Source organism: Phaethon lepturus, unplaced genomic scaffold (assembly GCF_000687285.1).
Source record: "Phaethon lepturus isolate BGI_N335 unplaced genomic scaffold, ASM68728v1 scaffold5960, whole genome shotgun sequence".
NCBI classification, from domain to species: Eukaryota; Metazoa; Chordata; class Aves; order Phaethontiformes; family Phaethontidae; genus Phaethon; species Phaethon lepturus.
In genome coordinates, this window is record NW_010511054.1 from 31482 (window position 1) to 57445 (window position 25964).

General features: G+C 35.9%; 1 protein-coding gene across 1 annotated transcript in view; it reads left to right on the forward strand.

Moving 5' to 3' along the window:
• KCNT2 (potassium channel, subfamily T, member 2) overlaps nucleotides 1–25964 on the forward strand; it is a 110443-nt gene that overhangs the window by 28770 nt on the left and 55709 nt on the right. Inside the window, 4 exon segments of the mRNA XM_010282549.1 lie at nucleotides 9933–10113; nucleotides 12305–12469; nucleotides 14036–14172; nucleotides 19849–19912. Coding sequence (XP_010280851.1) covers nucleotides 9933–10113; nucleotides 12305–12469; nucleotides 14036–14172; nucleotides 19849–19912 — 547 coding nt within the window.

Consider the following 25964-nt stretch of genomic DNA (forward strand, 5'->3'; position numbering starts at 1 on the left):
ACTTCTCCATGCCTTCTAATGAAGATTGTCATCATTATCATTATACTGTGCAGTCCTTTTAGATAATTGGTGATGAGAACAAATGTGAATGAAAATTTCTGGGAAAAAGATGAGCTTAATGCAGACAGTGAGGATTGGCTGCAATAACATATTGAAAGATAGTGAGAAAGATATAAATAAGGCAAGCAGAAATCAGTTTATTCCATGCCTACAGGTAAAATTCACTTCTGAGAGAGCTTGGGTATAATTCTGCAACAGAATATATGTTTTATGGAAATTTGAGGTGGAAAGGAAAATTTCAGCTGTGAGCTTTCCAAACGGCTGCAACCCCTCATGCCTATGGTTAAGGCGGATAAGACAAGTGGCATCTGCTGTGAATCACTTGCAAGTTTTAGACCACTCCAGCCTGTATTTACTATTGGTCTGAGTTTCACAGCAGGATAAACAGTGCAAGAAAGACCAATCTTCCTGAATATTACTCATCTGTAAATTTCATAGAAAAAACATGAAAATTTTGCAGCTGGAGGAAGGTAATTTAACTTGTCCTGAAGCAGTTGTTTTAATAGCAGCAACAAGAGCAGCAAAAAAAAGAGTTGCACTCAAAATGTAAACAAATGAGAGGCTGTCAAGGAGACAGAAAAATGGATGGAAGTATAAGGAACATCCATGATGAATATCCTTGAGAATCAAATGAAAAGGTAAAATATGATAAGGAGAGAATTTTGACTACCAGAACTGAAGGAAAATTGGGAGGAAAATTCCAAAATCCTATTCTACAAAAAGCCTGTCCTAAAAGGAAGGAACCAGGAAAGGGGAAGTTTTCAGGCTTTGAGTCAAAGACAAATCAAAGCAAATATATAACAAATTAAATCCATTTGTCATTAAAATATACTATGACTTGAATTAGGTTGAAAATGAACAAAATAATTTTATCAGTAGCTTACAGACTATATCATAATGCTGTAACAGGTGTAAGGCTGTAAATGATCTAAGACAAGTGTTTGTGAGATTGTATTGAATCAGTGCTTTTCCTAAACATTTATTTAATTCCATGGCCAAGTTTCTATTGGAATCAAAATTTTAACGAACTAGATATGTTGCAGACAAACTATCCAAATAGACTGCAGCTAAGGTGTTTTACCACAACAGATGCACACAAGAAGCTGCATAAGCCTAATAAGCTGCCATAAAGGAATACTGGCATCTGGGATTTTCCAGGCATTGAAAGATATTACATGTTTTAGTGAGGTCTGGAAACACTCTTACTGTAGGCAGATTTGGTACAGAATAGATGTAAATGTTAGAGAGGATACTGCAAGGTCAGGAACTGCAGGCTTGTTTGCAACAAAGAAATGTTCGTAATTGAGACTGAAGTGTATCTAGGCTAGGGTGGACACAGAGCTGATTCACCCTCCATTGGAGTTTTGGACCACAACTAAGGTATGCATATTGAATTATTATTACAAGTTCTTTTAATGCAGGCAGAGTATTTGAGGAGAGGATCTTTCCATACTGTTTTTGGTTTTCTTTCATTAAAAATCTATTACTGCTCTCAGTAGAAGCAGCACACTGAATTAGAGGAGCCTTTGCCTAATCCAATTGGTTATTTTTTCTACATCAGTCCTTTTACCTCTATCCATCCAACTTGAGAATCTTTTTGCCTCTTCTTACCATCTCTCTCCATCACTATCATAGAGGAAAGAAACAGGATGTGGGTTTGAATTCACAGTCATAGAGGATGAATATGAAGCTAGATCTTCCGTATCTCCAGTAGCAATCTAACCAATAATAATTACTTCCTTCAAAAAGGAGTAAATAATAAAAAAGATAAAAAGTGGTGCTTCCATAGTAGCTGTAACCTGTTCTCAGAGGTTTAAAGGATTGAGTTTCCATTTCTTTATTTGTATTAGCTTCTCTTAGCCAACCTTCTATGGTTCAAGGTTGTTTTTTTAGCAAATCTGATGATTAAAATCCAAGTTTAGAATATATAAAATCTGTCAAGTACATAATTAAACAACTTCTATAGCGCTAATGGTACATTACCAGGCTTTGGAAATGGAATATAATTTTCTATGAGTTACCTCAAATCAAACTTAGGTTCAGACAGATATCCAGACACAGTCCTAGAGCTAGTTTGCATTTTTTAAGTTTTCTTCATGTTTATAAGTATTTTTATTACTTTTTATTATTTATGCTAAGAAGGTAATTATGGACTGTGTTCTGTTACTAGGAAGCGAAATATATGTATACCTGGTCATGATCAATACCTTTGCCTCCAATTCCTATTCTGATTCTACATGCTGGGTTAGTTGCTTCTTACTCACATTTAATGAATATTCAGATAATGAATCTTTCACTTCAATGTTAATTCTGTTTGATCAAGGAAGTGTGCGTGGCTTGCATAACAACTGTTACACCCTTAAGAGTGTTTCAATACTATTGCAAGAAACATTAAGCATGGTGTTCCAAAGCATAACATATTGGATGTATTAAATTAGAAGTTTGCATATGAATTTCTCAGCACAACACATATAATTTCTGAGTACTATAAATAGATTACTTCATTATTCTTCCTGGGAAAGGATAGGTATATAATATTACCTAATTCTATAATGACCTGCAGGTGAAGAGTGCCTGGTGGTTGAAGTACTGACTGCATGATTCTATTTCCTGAATAGTTACTGACTCCTTGTGTGAGCAGTCCAAAACCTCAGACTCCAACAGGCTCTTAGCTGCAACAGTATTGACATACTGAAGTTGGAATGCCAAGGTTTACTTTGTTTACCATCAAAGCTCTGGGGCAGACTGAAAACATACAAAAATACAGATAGTTCTTTGGACTTACAGACTGAAGTGTGCACAGACCTTTTTATGAAAATACACTGAGCTGAATGCTGCCCACAGTAGGACTCTACTTGTGCAGTCTCAATGACCAGAGTTGTTTTACTGCAGCTCCACTTCTCGTTTCACAAAACACAGCAGCAGCGGCAGCAGCAAGGTTCTCATTCAGTTTCAACAAATATTTATATACGATTGGTCATTTCATAATATCCTATTCTGCTTAACAAGATGTTCTGCAATTTCTGGAAGTCACATGCCTCACTGGTAGAAGTTTGTTTTTATAAATTGAGCTTTTGCAACCATTAGCTGCCTATAATGTACTGATCTTTGGGGAAGGAAAATGCTTATATTAGACACTATGGGTAAGCAAGAATGATATCATCAAACACCATAATTTAGGATAAAGATACAAGTGGAATGCAGAAAAAGGTGACCTTTCCAGATGAAGAGTAATTCAGAATTAATTTCTGACATGGTGGGATTGCTGTGTAGTGAAAGAGAGAGTTCTGCACCCTTACCTCAGCTTGTATTCAAAGTCCCACAGAACAAAAGAGCTTGATTCAAAGTCTGTTGAAGTAATCCAAGTCTTTCCCTTCACTACTGTGATTCTGAAAAAAAAAGGAGAGTGTTGTATGAAAACATATGCTGGTCTCTGAAACGGAAATATTCTGGAAAAAGAGAAAGATTTACATTTGACTGTGTGATGAAGTGTCATTAGAGTTGCAAAAATGTCTTAGATACTTGTTATAACATTAATTTTGTCCTTGAATATTAAGACACTGCAATGTCCAGAGTATCTTTTTATTTTGTTGAGTCAGTGAATGCATTTCAGCATGATCTATTGTATTCGTAGGATCATTTGTTACCAACTAAGGATAGCAAGTATATTTCTCTACTGACTTACTTTAAAGATAGCGTAAGAACCTTCATCTTCTTTTCAATCAACATTTCTTCCTCATTCCTCTCACTGTCTTGTATGTAGTTAATAATTTTTATGTCCTGGAATTCAGTTATTCCCAGAGCTTTAAAGCCTTCTATATGGAATGAAAGGTGCAAATTGGAACTTCTCACTGTAATTCTTAAATTTCATATATAATACATGACATATTGCACCAGATTCTGTCATTTTAACACTTTGGAAATTGCACACACATCTACTTAAACTAGTAATTTTTTTTTTTGTTTCTATTTTAATATTGTTTATGGAAAATTGCTTTTCAGAAAATAAATGTTTAGGAAAAAAACAGGTTTTATAAAAGTCCTGAGAAAGCATCATAAGGCTTGAAAAAAATTGAAGCATTTGGTTTTCAGCAACTTAAAACCTCAGCTTCAGTGTGTTTGGGCAGGATAGACATTTTATAATTGGTCAGAGTATTTTCTGATTGTCTCTCCACTCATTCATTTACTTGCTGTAGTTTCTGCTCATCCCTTATTCTTTTTCTTTGCCTCTTCTTCATTATTCACAAGGATCAGAGGTTCTGTCAGGGAGCATCAGTTTTTTAGGTCATGGGTAAGGTGGTTATCAACACCTCCACTTTTTGTAAGACCAGACTACACAACTCAGTAGTGTCTCATAGGAAAAAGATAATTAAGATTCAGAGGACATGTATTATCATTCAAAAGTCAACATACATTGTTTTCATATGTATCTGATACAGTGAATGAAAAAAATGCCACTTTAATGTCACTCCAGTTACATCAGTATTCAGCACAGAGTTTTGTGAAGTGTAAATTGAGTGTTTAATGATTCTATTTATCCTAATTCTACAAACATTGAGAATTGCTTTTCCGATAACGTCTAATTTTAACATATAGGGCAAAATGCATCTGGGTCTGCATCAGAGCCCTAGAGAAAAAAGAACACCCTGCAGAGACAACTTCTCAGGTGAAAAACTGTTTGCTTCTGTACAAACCAAGGCATTTTCCAGATATAGCATTAGTCCTAGCATCGCTTTCATTTTGAGGATTTAAGACTGGTGCCAGCTTAATATTAACATCTTTGGCAAGTAGTTAGCACCTTTTGCCAATTTCAGACAAAACTTCTATGCATTTGTCAGACTTCTAAGAGATAGTACATGCCTTTCGGAGTGAGACTGAAGTATGAACTGTTCTATAGCCACATTTTATTTTGGTGTAAAGATTGAGGAAGTTTCTTTAAACATCTTGGGTGAACTTTTCCAAATCTGCATTCCCTTAAGCAGACAGTTAGAGTCACTATAGTGGCAAAATATGTCTCAAATGCCTGCCCGTGTATTTCCTGGAAAGTTAACATGGTCATCGTTTTCAGTATCTCGCTGTATTTGAATTTTACTTATTGATATTTGCTACAGGTGATGGTCTATCAACAATTTTGCTGACTGATGGTTCATTCCAATTTTTCTCATAAAGAAAAAAAAAATCTGTGACAGTAGAACATCAGAAAATTTTAAAACAGTACAAACAACAATTAGCAGTACAGAACAATCAAATAATCAAACTTTAATTTGTTCTAAGATCACTATTCTGTGGTAGAATATACAGAAACTTTAAAGAGTTTTGGGTGTGAAAAACTACTAGGAACACTTACTTAATATGCAGAATTACTGTATTTCTGAGTTATTTCAGGCGTAACTTCTGTAGTATATAAGCACCGAGTTACCGCAGAATCTCACAGAACCTGATAAAATTAATTCCCATTGATTTCAATATATTCATTAGCTAGTCCCTATAGCTAGCTACTTAAAACACAACAAAGTCATTATACAAATTGAAGCTCAAAGATAAAGTCCAAAGAAAAAATGCTGTTAGTTGCTACCTAATTCTGAAGACATCTAAGCATCTCTTAACTTTTGGCTTCAGCTTCTGGTGCCTTATTTTTGACTGCCAAAAGGCTGTACCTGTAAGAAATAATTTTCTCTGAAAGTAAAAATAAAAATGTAGAAGGTTGCAATACTTGCAAATTGCTATCCAAATGGTTCTTGTTATGCCCATTTCTATAACCTGCTACTGCAGCATGACAAAGATCTAACAATCTCAGGGGTTATTTTACTCTACAGTATTTATTTCTGTACTGCATGTGGAGATAGGTTATTTACAAACAGTAGTTGGTTTTGGAACATAAAATACTCACACAAACAAAGATTCCTGGAATTAGAAAGAAAACTTCCTGTAAAACGAAGATTGAACTCTCAAAAGTTCAAATGATACCTAAACTAAACATGACTAATCTTCAGAGATTACATGTTACTATCTTTACTTTTTGTTTTTCAAGTGCAGTGGTAGTAAAGTGCTTAAAATCACACTTCTGTTGTCCATCAGTTTTTAATAAATTTTCTGATACTAATTTTGTTTTAGCAGACCCAGAGTTTGGGTTTATGTGGTTTTTCTTTAGTAATATTGAATCTCTTCTCCCTTAAACCAATTTTGTTTTCTTGTAACTGCTCACTTAGATCCACTATGAAAAGACAGCCATGCTGAATTTACAATAAACCTAAAATTGGTATAGAAGGTGCTGACTTGGGCCCTATGTTTCAATCAGGTATTTTCTGTGTATTTGTTATTTCAGTGGTTTAATTGCTCCACAAGAACAAGTTGGTGTGAGCATTGCCTTTGCTGAGCGTTCCTTTCCTGCTTGAAATCATTATGTTTGTCCAGGGATGACCAAGTAAATTACTGTTTCATAGGATGAAAGAGGAGGAGGAAGCAAAACAAGAACAAGGAGATAAAAATACCACCATAAAATATCAAAACAGCCAAAAGATGAAGTCCAACTTACTACATATTTCATTATGTCAGGAAATACGAGAAAGCAGACAAGAACATATGCTGTCTGTATTGGTACATGTCGTATTTACGCATCTTTTAAAATTAATGCACCTTTTAAAAATAACGCTTAAGACTTAATTTACAAGAAAAAAAGTTGATACTACTATTCATATAAAAAATTAGGCTATATTAAAAGATGTCAATAAGTTGTGGGGAATGGAGTAACTAATCCACGTGGACTTGGCTTCATGGACAGCCAATAACTTTCCACTGCACTCTCTATGTGCAGTGTAATCAGGTAGCCCAAATACATAGGAACATGCTATAGATGCTGAGGAATGTTTCTTTAGAGGCACTAGGGGGGAGATTAAAGTATAATATTCTTGGGGGAGGGGTAAGAGAGGTAATATTTCATTTAGTAATTAGACTTCCATAAAGTTGTCTCTTGAAAGTCAGTTTTTTCCAGTTTTGTGATCTCTGGCTTTAGGAAAAGCAAAAGGCAGTGCACCAAAACACCCAGTAGTATTAAGACTTGGTAACCTAATTTTGGATTTATAATTCCTTTGTTTTCAGAGTTAGAGCTTCAAGTACAATTTGGTTGAACTGCAAATAAGATGCAGGTAATTTTGAGGAAGGAAATTAATTTGTTCAACAAGTTATTAGAAGAATTTCTGAATTGCTGCTTCAACGAAGAAGAAATAGCTCCTATGTCTTACTGACTTTAATATTGTTAACTAAATGTGAGAAGCTCTGGCTCATGCCTGCTGAGTTCAACCAGAAACAGCTTGAATCCACATTTTGGATCAGGCACAAAATTATTTTGATGGCTTCAAGGAATAGAAATATATAGGAGTATTAGGGAGTACAGCTGCTAATATGAAATCTTCATCTCACTAAATTGAATGAGAATTTTACTGTTCACTTACAAAAGGCTGAAATCTTTCATGATATATTAACTTATTTCAGACTGGGTGGGCTGCCTACAGAAAGCTCATGAAAAATAATAACAACAAAGACAATATCTCCTTCATCAAGACTTGAGTTTTCCTACCAGCAAGTTATTAATTTTTTTTTTAAGGTTTCGCAAAAAGAACAAAAAGTGAAGAAATAATTCTCATTCCTTGTAAAAAAATCCTAGGGGACAATTTTTTTTTTTACATTTTAATCCATCCTGTCAGATACAAAGGGTAAATTTGGTCCTTTTGCATAAACAAACGCCAAGCAATTTCACAGGCACCAGCATCAGAAAAACTACATTTCTAGCAATGATAGGATCATTATGCTTCAATGATAGGATTATGCTTCGATACAAACCCTTCTACAGATATTTAACACACTTAGTGGAGTGGTGTAATAGTCAGTTAGGTGGAACCCATATCACTGGCTCAATGTAATTGCTGCTTTCCCAGCCCTCGTGACTTTAATTCCTGAAGTCAAGGTTATGTGTTTTAGAGATGTACCCACAAAAAAGGAGAAAATGCACCAAGGTGATCAGGAATAATAACAACGAAGAATTAAAAATCCATCACCATTGTGCTTTTAAAATTACATATAACTTATGTAACTAATGATATTAAAACAGCTTCTTTTTCCATATTTGGATGCCTCTGCAGTATACTCCATTACTTCAAATTAACACTAGAAAAGGATTCCACTGAAAAACTTCCCTGTCTGAGACCAGAAGAAAGCTTCATTAGAACAATTCCTTGAAATCCTTCTGTTAATATTTGAAAGGACAAAAATGTAATGATCATTTTTGTCCAAGAAAAAAAGGAAAAACAGAAAAAAAAAACCAACCCAGGGAACAATAGTGAAATTATGGAAGGTCTAGATTACAACTCCAGTGAAAAATGTGGGACAAAAAAGCTAGAAATATTAAAGTATGATTTCTGACTGAAGTATGAAACTTATGCAGACAACAGGGGAAAAAAACGCACCCTTTTTAGAACATTTTGAGATGTGTGAAAACTACAAATGCTAGAACTGTGAAAAGGAAACTGGGAATTTGATCCATATGTTCTGGAAATGCCACTGCCTACAGCTAATTTATTTTTGGAGAATAGAACAGAGAACAGAAGAACAACTGCTAAAGCTGTTATAAACACAGGGTCTCCCTGGTGATGCAAAGATCTTACCATAGCAGATATTAATGAGTGACTATTACCATCTGGATACCATATATGATGAAATCATCTTTGGTATGTTCTAGAATAATTACTAAGGAATATGATATTATTTATCAATTATCTCTCCAATTCTCTGAGGAGAAATCATTCCACTGACTCAATGGGGAAAAAACACTATTCAGCGTGGTTCACACATTGATTTTCTTCATATAGGTGAATATAATTTAAAAACCTGAATTGATCTAAGTAATTCTACTGTATTAAGGAAGACCATATTTTAAACTTGGGAACCTCTTTATCATGGTATATTTTTTCAAAGTGAAATATTTTTAAAATCTGCACCATATGAAATGGCAGTAAGACCTGTGGACAGATTCTACTACTGCTTCTCAAAACCAGAAGCACATCATGATGATTACAAGAGAAATAATTACCAATTAACTTGGGCTACCATTTACTTGTTCACAGGAATGTGTGACTGGAAGGAATAAACTTCAGTCATTCTGCTATCAAAGACAACCAAGCCTTCTATTTCTATTCTGTATTTTTAGCAAGCAGAATCTTCATACCAGTTGGCATCTTTTACTTTCTACCTGAAGGTCGAACCTGGACACATTTTTCTGACAATTCAATAGCCTGCGATTCTCACATTCAGTTTATTCGAGACAGCCAGTACCCATTTGTACCAACATTGTCCTTCTAATATGCAATGTGTACTCTCGTAACTAGTTCATGCTAGTAACTCTTGCCAGAGAAAGGGATAAAGACCAACATAAAGAGCGATAGATTAAAGAAAGCAGTATGTACATCTTGGCTATACCAGCAAACTCTCCCTGAAAAAGTTGAGATGTTTATAAAAAATTTTAAATGGTGGCAACTATATACCATCTGTTTTATTCTGGTTTAGAAAGAAATTGCATCAATCCATGACGTTCTATATACCACCCCTCTCTCACAACAGCCACAAGGCAAAACCTAGCAATAAAGTTTGTGACTATCATGTTGAAATAATCAGAAAATAAGTTTCTTTTATTGAAAATTATAATAACAACACAATTCTGGTTTGATACTAATTTTTACTCTTTTCTGAAAAAAATTCTTTGCTAAGCAATTTATGAATTCTGAAGATAAATAGTTCTCTGCACATATAATCATCAAACTTGAACTGACCCTAAGTACAGTTTTTATTTTTCGTGTCTTTATTCATTCTTTTCTACATAGTATTTGTGGAATTCAGCATCTGGAACGAGCAGGAAACAGGTTGACTCTCTTTGACTCCCTTTATTTCTGCATAGTGACATTTTCCACTGTGGGCTTTGGGGATGTTACACCCAAGATATGGCCTTCAAAGCTGCTTGTTGTCATTATGATCTGTGTTGCCCTTGTGGTGCTGCCCATACAGGTAAACGTGGATTTTTCTTCTCTTTAGAATTGTTTTTAAAACAAAAGAATAATAATTGAAATAATTTATTGTTATTATTACTATCGTATATAAAATATCAGAAAAACAACCCATCTTCTATACCTCTCACTGGGGTTTGTTGGATTTTTTTTTTTTGGTGGTTTGGTTTTTTTTTAACTTCCTTTTTCCTCTGCTCTCCTATAGTCTAGATTTATACTAAAAACCAGAGCACTAATAAGAGTTTTCAAGTGCTGGTGAAAACTTTCTGTTCCTGTCATGTACCACAGAGCCCCTCCTTCATCCTAAGATATGGGTTTGTTATTAATGGAGCAATTTAAAACACAAACAACAACAAAAAACCCCCAAAAATGCATTAGCCAGCACTTACTGGTGCTAGTATAGCATTTTCTCTGCAAGCTCTCCCTGTTTCTAATCTTAGTTCTCCACTTCCTCTCTTACTCTTACAGCTCAGTGCTAACTTGAACAAAATCTCATTAAATCTGCAACTCAAGCAAATTGTGTTCACAGCTGTGTATGTCAGTGCACACAGAGCCAACAGCACAGTTAAGAATTTTTGACGCCTAGTTAAGTTTAGGACTTCTAGCAGGAACAGGCTGATTTATGAAAATCCAAGCATTTCAAGGTTTCCATCAGTTTCATCAAATTTGTACCAAACGTTTCCCAGCTCATTAGGTGAGGCTTGACAGAAATCCTGAGATTACATGGGAAGTCCTGCCAAGATGTTAACTGTTCCACACTTGGTGATCGCCCAAGACCTTGTGCCACAAAAAGGGGATGTGGGGATACATTGTGCATGCTTATCAAAGTTTATAGCAGATGTGCTAGACCATGAAGCTCCAAAGTTTCTCACGCAGCCATAGTTTCCAGACTCTGCTGCTTTGATAGTGAACTAAAGTTCACTGTGAGCAGACAACACAGAAGCCCTGGGAGGTTGGAAGCTCAAGCTTTCAGAATTAATTTTCTTGAAATTATTTGAACATTTTAATTATACTTAAGTATTTAATATCTGCATACAGAGACATATGGACTAACACAATTATATTCCCACTCAGTGAAAATTTAGTAAAATATATATTCTACTGAAAACTAAAATACACTTTAAGAAATTTGGAATTTCCTAGGAAACAGACATTTCGTCTTTCAGGTAGTTCTGATATACACTTCAGGCATAAGAGCTCTGTATTACCAGTAGATAACCAGGAATTTACTGCCCTTTCCCGTAAATTTACCTACTATTAGCTACTTTATTCTATAGTTTTGTAGTGATAATGGGGCTTCATATAGTTTTCTGTACACAGAATGTGGGAGGCATTCTCTTGTGAGCTTTTGCCCTGCTATGATATGAAATCAATTATTATTCATGATTCAATCTCTCCTTGTTGAATGTGGATGAGAAAAGCAGTTATCACACTTATATAGTTAAACTGAGTTCAGTATTAAATGCTTATTATGTACAAGAAGCTTTGAAATAGTGTGTACGTTTTATTACAGATGGTTACAATGGCACTGATTGTTATAGTATTCTCTTTAGCCTAAAGGATTCACACTAGTAGAGCAATGTTTACTGTTAGTCTGCATATATTGTTCATTTGGCAAAGGCAATTTTGCCATATTAACAACTGCTGTGTATTTATGTTGTATCTAAATTTGTGACAGATAAGAAAGTATACAAAAGGTGACCTTCAGAACATAAAATCTCTGAGAAGAGTTATTGCCCAAACTAAGTCAAAATGGTGCTTCTGTCAGAGTATCTATACTCACAGTATACACTTAAGTGTATGAAAATTCAATCTTTCATTTGAGGGAAGCATTTATATCCCATAGTACCGCGAAAAGAGTGCTCAGAAGTATAAAATACATAAAGGAAATAAGGTACAGCCTTCATTATTTTCTAAAATTTTGAGATTTACTGTAATCTCATGATATTTTAATGGATTTACCCTGCTATTTATGTATGATAGAGAATGGTTCTACTGCCGTGTTTTTCAGGCACCATATTATTCATCTCACCCACTTTCTAGAGAACTTTTTACAAAGAAAAAGACATTGGGGACTAAGGGTATCTTTTCATAGAGACATGAGATGAATGATGCAACATTGTTAAGTCATGATACAGTTGTAATGCACATCTGCTTCTCTATATTTCACTGACAATTGGCATCTCTTGCAGTTTGAACAGTTGGCATATTTGTGGATGGAGAGACAAAAGTCTGGTGGAAACTACAGTCGACACAGAGCTCAGACAGAAAAACATGTTGTGCTGTGTGTTAGCTCTTTGAAGATTGACTTACTTATGGATTTCTTAAATGAATTTTATGCTCATCCCAGATTGCAGGTACTTAACAGTGGGGAAAAAAGAACAAACTCAAAACACTAATTTTTTGTAGAGAGTCTTATGAAATTGTCTTTAATTTGTAAAACTGAATTTTGGAATAGCTGACTGAATTGGGAATCTGTAATTGCAATAAGAAGTTGAGATACAGTATGGAGACATCATTTTTAAATTGATGTAAATAGACTAAATAGATAGAATTATTGTCTTATTGAATTGTGCCTGTCCTTTTAGAAACAGATATTTCCATGCAAATTCCTTATATTCTACCCCAAAATAGAAAATAAATGAAAACTACTTAACTTATTTTTTCCTGTTGTTTTGGGACTGGATCCAAAACTCCTCACAAGTCAAAATATCTTTTGGTTTTTGCATTTTGCTTTGGCTTTTTCCCAGGATTGGGAAGATTAAATCCTTTTGGAATTGTTGAAATTAAGAAATAAATGGATGTACTTCAAAGGACAAAGACCTTGAAAGATTACACGCAAGAGATTTTCTTGGTGTACACATATTCCCTAGCTAATGCAAATAGATGTCATGTGACTTGTTTTGATCATATAAAAGCATACTTATATGAGATAGCAATTTAAATTCATTATCATTAGCTTTGCTACAGACCATTTCTTTTACTAATTCTTCTCTATGTCTTTTACTAAGTTACCTGTGGTACCATGCTTCATTAACTAGTACAAAAAAATCACAAAAATAAAAACCTCAAATTGCTGAGCAGCAATTTGACAAATTCCAAATCCAAAATATTCCCCAAAATAATTAGCTGGTAAGAGGCATAAGCAAATGCGCAAAGAAATCAATTTCTTTATAGAGGCAAACACAAATTGAAATGCGAAGTTTAGCTAACTAGCCTGAAGAACGAGTCAGGCTCTATGATATGCTGGAGACAAAGAAAATCCTAATACTACTTATGTAGCCTGAAAGAGCTTATATACGTTACCTTCACAATTGAAATGGGAATCTGAAGGATACAGATCATGCACTGGATCCAATGCACTAAGTTTTCTGCAAAAGTCTTTGTGTGCTAAGGAAGACTTCTATGACAAGCCTGTCCTAAGTGCTCAGTCTCTCACATTCTATTTAAGCTCTCCTTTTCATATGTACACACATGTATACTTCCGAGCCACCTTGCTTTTCCTAACAAGGACTGTCTGTAGGCATAGGAAACGGAATTTGGATCTGCTCATTAATGTAGATGAAAGATTTGGGGCAAGACAATTCCATTTTGATTGTTAAAAATGTCCTACATTCTCCAACTAGAATGACAGAAATGTAAATTGTCTGTAAACAAAATTATGCTCATAGGGAAACAAAAATACTTCTAAATGGACTTCAGCTGACACCCTAGAATCTTTTATAGATTCTATAGTTGACAATTGCCCAGCTGTTTTTTTTAAAGAATTCAGTATTTTAAACACAACTCAAATTTTGTCAGTGAAATTTGAGAATTATTAGAGACATTTTTGACATACTGAGTCTCTGTTGACTCATTCTCTAGCAATAATAGATGGAAATATAAAAAAATAACATTATTATTTCCCCTTATGTTTTTGACAGGACTATTACGTTGTTATTTTGTGTCCTACTGAGATGGATGCTCAGGTCCGAAGGGTGTTACAAATCCCAATGTGGTCCCAACGAGTTATCTATCTGCAAGGCTCAGCACTAAAAGATCAAGACCTGTTGAGAGCTAAGTAGGCAAATATTGACGAATATAATTTTTTACTTTTGTTTCGCTCATACTGTTTGATAAATAGGTTTGACAAGCAACAAAAGCTGTGCTAGAAGGAAAGCATGTGTATTTAGAAAGCAAAGATATTTGATATAATTTGTTTTGCTTAATATATGATTTTTTTTTCAAGGAACAAATATTTGTAAGAACTTTCAGTTGACCAAATTTTTCTTCACTGTCTTTTCTGTCTCCGTTTTTAAAGGTATTGAAACAGAGTGCCTGTGATTTCTTCTGAAAAAGCAGCACAGAAAATTTCAAAGCTGACAGTAATGTTAGTTTCTTTTCCTTGAGCAAAGATGGTAAATGTGCTGGTAGTTCTCCTGACCAACTGAAGGGCGAAAAAAGTAAACAACAATAATTATCACCCTTTGAACCCATTGCACAGTTTTGTTTTCTTCCTAAGTTCAGCCTAATAGTATAAGCAACTACTCCCATATACTATACTCCCATATACTCTTCTTTCAGGGCCTTCCTCTTACTGCATTATGGTGGGTTGACCTTGGCTGGACACCAGGTGCCCACCAAAGCCACTCTATCACTCTGCCTTCTCAGCTGGACAGGGGAGAGAAAATGTAACAAAAAGCTTGTGAGTCAAGATAAGGACAGGGACAATCAGTCACCAATCACAGGCACAACAGACTCGACTTGGAGAAGTTAAATTTATTGCCAGTCAAATCAGCGTAGGGTAATGAGAACTAAAACCAAATCTTAAAACACCTTCCCATCACCCCTCCCTTCTTCCCAGGCTCAAATCTGCTCCTCTCCCTCCTCCTCACCAGCAGTGCAAGGGGGCGGGGAACAGGGGTTGTGGTCAGTTCATCACACCTTGTCTCTGCAGCTCCTTCCTCCTCGTGGGAGGACTCCTCACACTCTGCGCTGCTCCAGCGTGGGGTCCCTCCCCCGGGAGACAGTCTGCCATGAACTACTCCAACATGAGTCCTTCCTACAGGTTGCAGTTCTTCATGAACTGCTCCAGTGTGGGTCCCTGCCACAAGGTGCCGTCCTTCAGGAACAGGCTGCTCCAGCCTGTATCCCCCATGGGGTCACAAGTCCTGCCAGCAAACCTGCTCCAGCCTGGGCTCCTCTCTCCACAGGGTCACAGGTCCTGCCAGGAGCTTGCTCCTGGGCCCTCCCATGGAGTCACAGCCTCCTTTGGCCAGCCTCCTGCTCTGGCGTGGGGTCCTCCCCTGGCTGCAGGTGGATATCTGCTCTAGCATAGAGCTCCATGGGCTGCAGGGGGACAGCCGGCCTCGTGATGGTCTTCACCATGAGCTGCAGGGGCATCTCTTCTCTGGCACCTGGAGCACCTCCTGCCCCTCCATCTGCACTGACATGGGTGTCTGCAGAGTTGTTTCTCTCATATTCTCACTCCTCTCTCCAGCTGCAATTGTGGAGGTTCCCCCCCACCCCGCTTCTTAACTATGTTATCCCAGAGGTGCTACCACCATTGCTGATGGGTTAGGCCTTGGCCAGTGACAGGACCTTCTTGGAGCTGGCTGGCATGGGGTCTATTGGACACAGGGGGAGCTTCTAGCAGCTTCTTCTGCCAGCTTCTCACAGAAGCCTCTCCTGCAGTCCCCACTGTTACCAAAACCTTGCCATGCAAACCACACACATACTTCCACCACTTCTAAAAAATTCTCTCTGCCAGTTAATAGTGAATGACATTAATCAAAATACATCAGTCAAACACTTCCTCAAGTCCCTCCCGCCCCCCATTGCTCAGTCACTTGAAGGTGTGAAGGAATTCACGTAGAAGGATCATCTTTTCAAACTCTCCAAAGACAGAGAAAGGTGATTCTTAGCAAATAACTGATTTAACTTATCTGCATTGTTCTCTATAAGAACTTATTCAGCAACTAATACAGATATGTAAAATTAAGACAATACCTGTCTGAATATGTGTGTCATGCAGTCATCTTTACCCCAGGGGAGTTATTTCCAAGAATCTGAGAAGTCTAGTGAACAGTGTTACACTCTTAGATTTCTGCCAGTGAAAACACAACTATATCTGTTTAAAATTTGAAAAGACAATAAAGCTTATTTCAGGATTAGAAATTTTCTTTTCGAGAGAGCTTCCTTTTTTTGCTTTCTTCCTCATTTCAAGAAGGAATTAATGTGGGCATTTAGCTAGCACTTGTTCTACACATTAGGAGAAGAAAAATTAGGCTGTTCCCTAAAGATAATCTTGAATTTCACTTATAATAACCTGGAGGTAGTCAACTGTGGAACTGTGCTTTTTCCTGCAGAACATGTAATTGAATGTACCTGTCATAGAATAATTTTCAACCTCTCCTGAGGGAAGAAGCATAGTGGGAATTTAATAGAACATTTAATATGAAATATAACCCAATACCTAAGATGTTTGCTGTATTTCTTTTTAATGAGAACATAATGTACTGAGAAGATAACAAGGCACATCGTAAATGTCTTCTAATAAATAGAGTAACAGTTACCAACAACAACAAAATAATCACAAAGTGTCTCATTATCAAAATTTATACATATATTATTGTGAAAGGCAATGTCAAAATAACATGATAAAGGTTGCACCAAAAAGTAAAGGAATACCAAAAGCTGGCTGACTGCATAAGTAATAAATAGTCAGTTAACTAAAGACTGTATTTTTCTTTATATGCCCTGGTATTGGGCATATGTAAATTTGTAAATTGGACTTCACAAAAATGATATTTGTTGCTTCCTACCTTTGAGAGCTTCACTTTGCAAATTTTTGGTGTTCTTTGAACAATGTTCATGTGGCCAGCTTTAACAAAAAAACAGAACTAATTCTGTCATGAGGTATCACATTGATACTTATATTGTTCATCAGCATGACTGGAAATTTTATAGCTACTTCAGTATTTGAAACAGAATAACTGATTAAAACAGCTCTCATTCTCTGAGCAGACTAGCTCTAAAAAGCGATTGACACTACCATGCTTGATTTTTTCCCCACAACAGCTTTCTCCCATGTTCTGTCATGACCTCAAATATTTTTTCTCTCTCCTTCCAATTTAGTGAACCATCACAAATCTTGATCCTCTTCATGTCCTCTCTTTTTCTTTACCTCATACTTTTTCCTTTCAGAAATTTCTCTTCAATATATAAAGTCCCTTTAATTTCTGCCATCCTTAAGCAGTGGTTCTGTTGGGGTTTTTTCTGTCTCAGAGTCAGTTTTCTGGCACATAAAAATGGTGTCATTGACAAAGCTTTCTCACAGTTGTTAGGATATTAATAACACTTCTCTCATAATGATACTCTGAGTTCTAATAAATGTTTTTAGCATAGATGCCATTAGTGTTTCTGTTGTCTAAATTCATTACATTCATAGATGTTACTCTTTGGTTATTATCCTGTCATCTGTGGCTGAAGCGATTCAAGAAGTTACAAAAAACATTGGGGGGAAAAAGGTGAATATATGAACATGAGGTTTCATTTCCTTACACAATCATCTATATATACTGTCAATCCCAGTTACGTGATCAGCTCTCATCAAAATCTCATCTAATTTAACTTAATTTTCTTTCCTACAACTTTGTTAAAGACCTCATCTTCACAATTCTGCTCCCATGCTTAGCTAAAACTGCTCATAGAGCTCCCATGATTTCTTCCTAATCAGCACTCAGAAGTGGCCTTCTGTCCTCACTTCTCCACATCAGCTGCATTTGACATTACTATTTTGGATATATTGATTTGCCTTTGTTACAGTGATTTTTTCCATTTCAGGTACTTTAATCTTATGAGGCTTCCCATTTTCCTGCTGCTAGGTGCCTATGGGCAATCTACAATGATCTGGCTTTATCCTTCTCTTTATACTTTCTCTGAATGGTCTCACATAGAACACACAAATTTAACCACTATTTCTATAGTCAAAAACTAAAAGGTTGGCCAAGCTATCTGACATCTCTCTATGGATGTCTATTCATAAAGTTTAGTTTAGTTGCAGACAGTTGTAAATAGATCTTAATTATTCCTACCAAAATAAAACCAGTATCCTACTGTGGATCATAAGCTTGGAAACATATTGTGGAGCATCCTATGTAGATTGAGCCTGCATCTCACAAGTGTTTTCTCACACAAGCTCTCATTTTTGCCCCACTTAAAACTATATTTATGTTCTTGACATGTATAATCTCAAGTCCCTGAACCCTTGTTTCAGAACACTCTGGAAATATTATTTACGTGGTACATCACTTTGCCTTATTGCAGTCCTTCCCTGGCTTACCCTTCTTTATGGCATCAAGGAGTGACCCCTTATTCTCACTTAGCCTGCAACTCACAGTTCTTACTGAGAAGTAAACTTCTGATAAGTCTATAATGCTATTCTGTTTCACACATATTACAGATTAACATACAAGTCCCATTGTGATTTCACCCATGCTGTCCCTTCAGTCTAGGATGAATTTCTCAGAAACATCTGTAAAGTAATACTGGGATTCTCCATCACATGCTCTCTTCAGTTGGTTCTCTGCTCTGATATCTAGTGAGACCCCTTTCTGCCATAATTTTTATATTCAGGTATTGTCACATCATTTCCACTGGTTTCCCATGCTTGCATATATTTTTGTTGTTCTTTGTCATGTCATTTAGAGCTTACATGGCAAGGACTGTCTTTGTTCTGTGTTTGTACAGTACCTAAAAGAATATGCTCCCAGCCTAAGCCTAGGGTCCCAATGGCCTAGACTATAACTAACAACCACCAATTCCGTTTTCTAGTAGTGGAGAAACCAAAGGTTTAGGAATCTCAGGTCCCATTCCAGGCTCCAGAATGGAGTTTCTGTAGTCAGCACTGAATTGTCTGTTCATTTTCCCCAGCTTCTTTCTCACCTTTCCCCTTCCCAGGGAACCCATTCTGATCATCCGTTTTCTCTTTGCCCAGAAAGTCCTGTCTTCCCAAGGAGGTCAACCAAGTCTCTATTTCTTTACTTCCACGTACCAATAAGTGAAGTAGGGATTCACTGGAGAAGGAAGTCAAGATCTGAGGCAAGAGAGGAAAAGTAAACTGATGAAACCTGAAGTCAGAGAGTTTTTCTCTGCACTTCTACCACCACCTCTATTACATGAGCAGTTAAACCTGCTAGAGAACAATTAGGCATTAAAAGTCCTCAAAGAGACCATGACCTGAAAATAATTAATTCATTTAATGCATATATATACAGAAATGTTTGTTATTTATCCCTAATGCTTTATTATGCATAATACATCTACCCATCTTTCTGCTATCACTAAGCAAGACAAGTCTGTATTAAGTTATCTGCCCCCTCTCATTCACTCCTCTCAATAACAACTTGCACATACCATACCCTTACACACTATGCAGACTGGTGCTATTTATTCACCTTTTATACTCATAGCAGATAAATATTTATTTTGCAAATTAAGTCTGTTTGAGGCCACAGTGCTTTTATTGCTTTGGCACAGCTTCTACTGGCACCAGGGAAAAAAATTTTCCGAGAATCTAGTCAAGAAGTAGTGGTACACCGTGAGTTAATACACAAGGTGACTGCTGCTGACATTCAGATAATGCATGAGAACAGATAGACTAGACTTTCTCTGTATTCTGTTCCTATAAGCTGTGAAACCCAGGTCCACACAAGTATTTTGTTGGTATGTAACAGCCTTGTCTCCCCTCTTCTAGAATGGATGATGCTGAAGCTTGTTTCATTCTGAGTAGCCGCTGTGAGGTGGACCGGACAGCAGCTGTAAGTTTTAAAGAAATAACTAAGAATGAACATGCATGCTGTTTATACTGTTACTGCCCTTATTCCCTCTCAGGCACTGAGACTTATTCTGTGAACAGAAGATTAAAATGAGCTGTAAAAAATGTGTAATTAAAATTACACAGAGATTTTGTACGTGGGATGAGCTTGTCTCAGTCCCAATAATGAAAAGGTTTCTATTGGATTCTATAAGGCGAGCATTTCACAAAATCATGAAACATGATCTAATGGCGCTTTTCACATAACACATCTGCTTCTGCTTTTTTAGAAACAAAATAATTACATGACCTACATACCAGCAAAGTTAGGATTTTACAGGACATTTTAGTTATACATTGAATGTTTTTTTAAAAAAATATAAGTTATACATTCTTACAGGACTTTCAAAAAACAATTTTCATGCTGAATAAAGTAAATTTTTCTGAGTTCTCTCCTTTTTTATGGAACAATGGTAGAATACCATATAAGCACTATCATGGTACCTTATAGATATATTGATACGTGGTCATCAATCACTTCAAAGTTTAGTACTCTGTCAAAAATGTTTTATTGAAATTACCTGGACTAATATAAATGTTTCTGCTAGACATCCAATTCAAAGAGTTCCATTTATTTAATCAGAAGAGACATCTATATCAACTGACTGGTATTTCCATTCAGAACTATTGATTGAAAGTTTACTACTAACACAGTAAAGATTGAATCCAACTTTATAAATTGATTTGTGACTAATACCAAATAAACAATGTATCTGAGAGTATTTGATCATTTTTCATACCGGCCAATTTTAAATGTGAAAAATGGCAAGATTCTTTAAATAAGTTGCTATGGTTTTGTCCATGCTACTAGTCAGGTAAGTTACTGTCCACAAAGGAAGACTGTGAATACAAGCCTCTACTCAGCATATTTATGTTAAAAGAATAAAACTATTTTAATATGAACTAGATCTCTTCAGAGTAATGAAATTACCTACTGATCACAAATATCCAGGAAAACAGTCTACTGAGGAAGGATTTATGAACACAACTTTAAATTTTTCACCATAGAATCACAGAATCATAGAACAGTTTGGGTTGGAAGGCACCTTTCAAAGGTCATCTAGTCCAGCCCCTCTGCAATGAGCAGGGGCCATAAGCTGCATGCTAAGTTATTGCATACTTGCCTCTATTCAGTTTGATCTTGAACTCCAAAGGAGGAGCAGACTAAGTCTGAATATTCACAAAGTTAAATGAAGGTACCTACATATTGCCTAACAAGATCAAACCAGTGTTTATAATGTGGTAATAATGTTTTAAGCTATCTCAATTAAAAAAATACTGGTTTGCTGCTACATTATAAGAAACAGCAATTATTTTTCTAAATGTTAAGAATAGATACAGCAAAACATGTGAAACAAGGGCTTTGCATTATGTATACCTCAGGTATTTCTTAATATATTCTCTATCATTTGCTACAATTACTTCATCTGCCGTCAAAACTTAGTTTTTTCCATATCTACACATACTGATTATCAGAGAAAGAAGAACAAAAAAGCAACATAAGCTGCATCTAGCAAGAAGAAAAGATTATTTCCTTGCTAAGCAAATGAGCCCCAGAAGCAAAAATAACAATTTTTTGTAGACTATCAGCATGCTGTTAAAAATATTTTATTCAAAGCTGAAGACCCTGTGCTGGACCCATCACTTACAGAAAGCCACTGAACTGCACGAGAAATAGATCTGTGCTCCTACTATAACATTCAAGCTTACTGAACTAAGAGCTTTGAATTTGATTAATCAACAGTAGATTCTTGAAAACACACTAGCGAAAGCCACTGAATTGGCAGCTAGTAATCCTGGAGCAGTCAAGTAAGGCAAGCACTCAGAAGGTACTCTTTGGAAGTGACAGAGGTGCTAGGGTATTTAAGGATAAGAACAAGAAACAGTTCTTGCAAATACCTGGGAAAATCCTGGTAACTTTTATGAGACTGAAAAATACAAAAAAGACAAAGTGCATTGCCTAAATTAGCCACAAAGTTCAGCATAAATCAGCTACAACATCTCATTTCACAAAATATACTTGACAGTTGTGAAATGGTTAGAAATGAGATATCCCATAGAAGCAGAGCATGGGATTTACATTGGGTTTGGTAGGTTTATGCAGCTTTAAGGACAGCTGCACTGACACACGATTCACTTAGAGGTAAACTGTTCATCTCTGCTCATAACCTTTCCAAAATTTATACAAAGAAAGGGAAATTTTCAGCTCTGCCAAACTCTCCTACAGGGCAGACAGTGGACTCTACATGGAGCTCATGGAGCTTCTATCCATTCTGGCCAGCACTATCTAGTTTTGGTTTCAGAGTTGTGACCAGGTACAACTCTCTCCAGGCAGCCTTTCTGCCCTCAGGGACAGTGTGTCCCAGGAAGTACCAAAATGGTACGTGGCACATTTCTGCTTCCAGTACAGACTTTAATCAAATCTCATTTATCATTTTATCTGGAGCACACAAACAGGCAAATCTTACCAAAGACATGATCCTGTTACATTCCTCTGGGACAGAAAGCCCTGTTGGGTGACTGGCTGGCTGGTCATAATGATGCAGTAGCTCAGCTGTAGCAGTGATACTCTGAAGGTCAATGTCATCTGACATTTTTAAATGTGATGTCACCCCTCTTTCTGTTGTTATTGCTCAGATTTCCTTTTTACTGGGAATGCAATTATTTATACTGCAAGTAGAAAATAGGACAACTGTTTTCTTTTTAATATTGTTTTATTTTACTGCCCTCTAGAGCTCTGAAATGAAATGGATTTAATTTCCTACACTATTCCAGCTCTAGTTACTACCAAGAACTTCAGTAACATAGTAGGTAAAGTTACAGTCTTTTTCACTGGGCTGAAAGAAGTTGAGTTATCATTCCAATATCAATCTTTATAACTACAACTGATTTTTCACCCTGCTGCGCTTGAGAAGCTGACAAACTGTTAGGAGTTCCTTGGATCCTCTCCTATGTATGACAGCCATCAAAATAAATGTTAACAGATGCATTGAGGAGATTCCCAACCAGAACAGCTGTTGTTACTCATGTGATTTTTCAAAGTCCATGAGGGTTTTTATCTCCCCAGCTACAGTCCTTAGCACTCATTTGCCGTAGATACCTCTGACTGTTCATTGCTTGCTATGTTATCAGTTAGGAAGTTTTAGTGCCAAAGTCAGTGTTGCTTCTGGTCCATGGATCTCAACTATAGCTCACAAGAAAAGTACAATAAGAGGTGACATGCAGTTACTTCATGATAATTGTCAGTGACTTATTTTTCACTTGAAGAAGTAGGAACTTCAACAGTCAGACCAAGAATCTGTCAGCTTTCCAAAGTCTTATACCAGAAACTTTATCTTCTCTGGCAAGACAAAGCTCTGCCAAATTTTATTCTATCAACTGCTATTTTGACATCTCAGACCAAGATGTAAGCTGCTCATCTGCTATAGCAAGCAGGACACCTGTTTCACTTCTGACGGATGCAACTCAAATTGTAATTAAGTCTGGATGACAATTTTTTTTTGCTCCAATCAGTTGGTGTAGAACAGTAGTCTGTGCCACACCATGAAGTGAGCCAGTGACTTCAATGCATTGCCTACATCAAATTGCTCCACAAAACTAAGGTGCCTGAAAACAGTGCATCTGCTCTTTTAACCCAAGGAGGGGTGGGAAGAGAAGTCTCTTCTGAATTATCCTATATATAACTCATTAATAGACTATATAAATATATGAGACCACTTCTGCTGCTGATAGCTTTGTTCTGATGCTTTATTAAATACCTTATTTTTTTCCTCTTCCATTAATCGATTGCATGACGCTACTATACTGGTAATCTAAGCTACATGGCCTTAATAGCATCACAAGATGGATGCATTGCATAGGAAGATATAACTAATTTATCAAGTCATGTGTGGCACGAAAAAAATTAACAGAACTATTTTAAAATATATATATTAAATCAAGGTCTTGTTTTGAGTTCTGATGATTTAAATTCCTGTTATGAACACTTCAAAACTTACAGCTTTTCATACATGAACTTAAGTGTCACGTCTATATTAAGCATCATTGGTGTCAGTGGTAATTTTTTATCACTGACTGCAATTCATTGTGTGGAAAGAACATAGAAGAGAATATTTTTTTTTCCCTCACCTCCCAAAGCAGCATATATTTTATAAGGTGGATAGAAGCATAATTTCATTTCTGTTACCTCTGTTTATAGTATGCACATATATACCTCCTTTTTACTTGGGAGATATGTGAATATTTTTTAAAGTCACTGCAATATATATGTATATAAACATACATATATATGCTACATATGTAAAACAGAGTCACCAGTACTATATGAAGAGACTGAAACTAAGAAATCACTTAAAGCGCCTATCTGTATTTTAATTTCTCTCCCCTGGAGTGCTTCTCGAGAGTGGAATTTGGGAGAGTAACTGAGCAAAAAAAACCACGGAAACACAAACCACCAGCTTTTGTACACAAACACATGTATATACCAAGTGAAAAGAGAGAAAATGAAACAATAATGCAAGATCATTATATTAACAGTACCTACACACTGAGTTGATGTAATGAAGCTATATAGGGCATTTAAGTATCAATTTTATATAAATTACATATTTGTAGACTGTTTCTTCAAAAAAGAATTGGCAAATGGAAAGCACTACATATTTTACAGTGTTAAAACTGCAAATGTGCCAAATAATCATCAAGATATTTTCATTTTGAGGAGTCTTTCCCTTTCCTATACAATTATCTAAAAACACTTTTTGTTGAGATTCATACGTTTAGTTTTACAACACTCATTCCTATGGGTCTAGGTATGATTGCTGTTTTTTTTAATAAAATGGTGTAATTTGAATAATTTTAATAAACATGCTTCAGTGTTATTTTGAACAATTCTTGTACCCTCTGACAAAACCAGGCTTTTTAGACAAAATAATTAAAAAAAAAAATCTAACATTGAAAAGAGCAAGAGTAAACTTAGTCTGAAATGTACAACCAAAATTGTATTTACTAGTACAGTTTCAGTTTATCACAGTAAATTTAATCTTAGCTCATGTATGTAGTACTCAAGAATGAAAAAAAAAATTCACGTAAATTTTATTGAATATAAGCTATATTTCTATGCATGTGGCATACAAGAAACAGCCTTTTGTCACACTTTTCCAAGCCACTGTGGTCTGTGGATGATTGCTATGGAAAGGAAGGGAGGAAACTGGTAACATCAAACCTTGTGCAATGAAGCCATATCATCATTGCAAGTGACTCTGAATGTGTTTCACTGACACCTTTTGGATAAAAAAAAAAATTAGGTAATGTCTTCAACAACACAGGTTTTTCAAATCTGTCCCAAATCCACTCCCAAACTTGTTACTCCTCCCTCTATAGTATAATCTGTATGACCCATTGCCCAGCCATTTGCTACTTCTAAGGTGCGTTGACATTTCATTACCTTAAGACAAAACAGCAAAAAACTCTAAATAAAAAAAAAAACACCTTAAGAAGGAGAAGTCACCATATGCTATAGAAAAAATGAAGAAAAAGTGACTGCGTACAAGGAAAGCTTATAGCAGTTCTTAAATCTCCTGAATGGGCACAGCAATCCTACATCTATGAAACTGTTAATAAGAAAAATGTGAAATAATGTATTTTCCAATCCTCAAAAGGTTTTTCTCTTATGACTCCATTCTAGTATTTCTAGTAGAAAAATACTTACTAACATCTCAACTGACATTAAAATATTATGGTTTGAAAATGTCAGTTATGCTCTGTTCCAGGCAGAGATTTTCCCTTGTGTTCATGAGTCTGAAAGCTTTTCTTATTGCTGATACTGCAAACATAATGAATCATTCTTTATATTTTATCTTTTAATACCACCAATTTCATGACTAGGCAAGGCATTTCAACTGAAGCATTGCTTCCTACATGCAGCTCTCAAATATTCCTTTTTGGTTCTGAAATAAAAACTGATGAATACAGTTTTTGTAGTATATTTATGTTAAAAA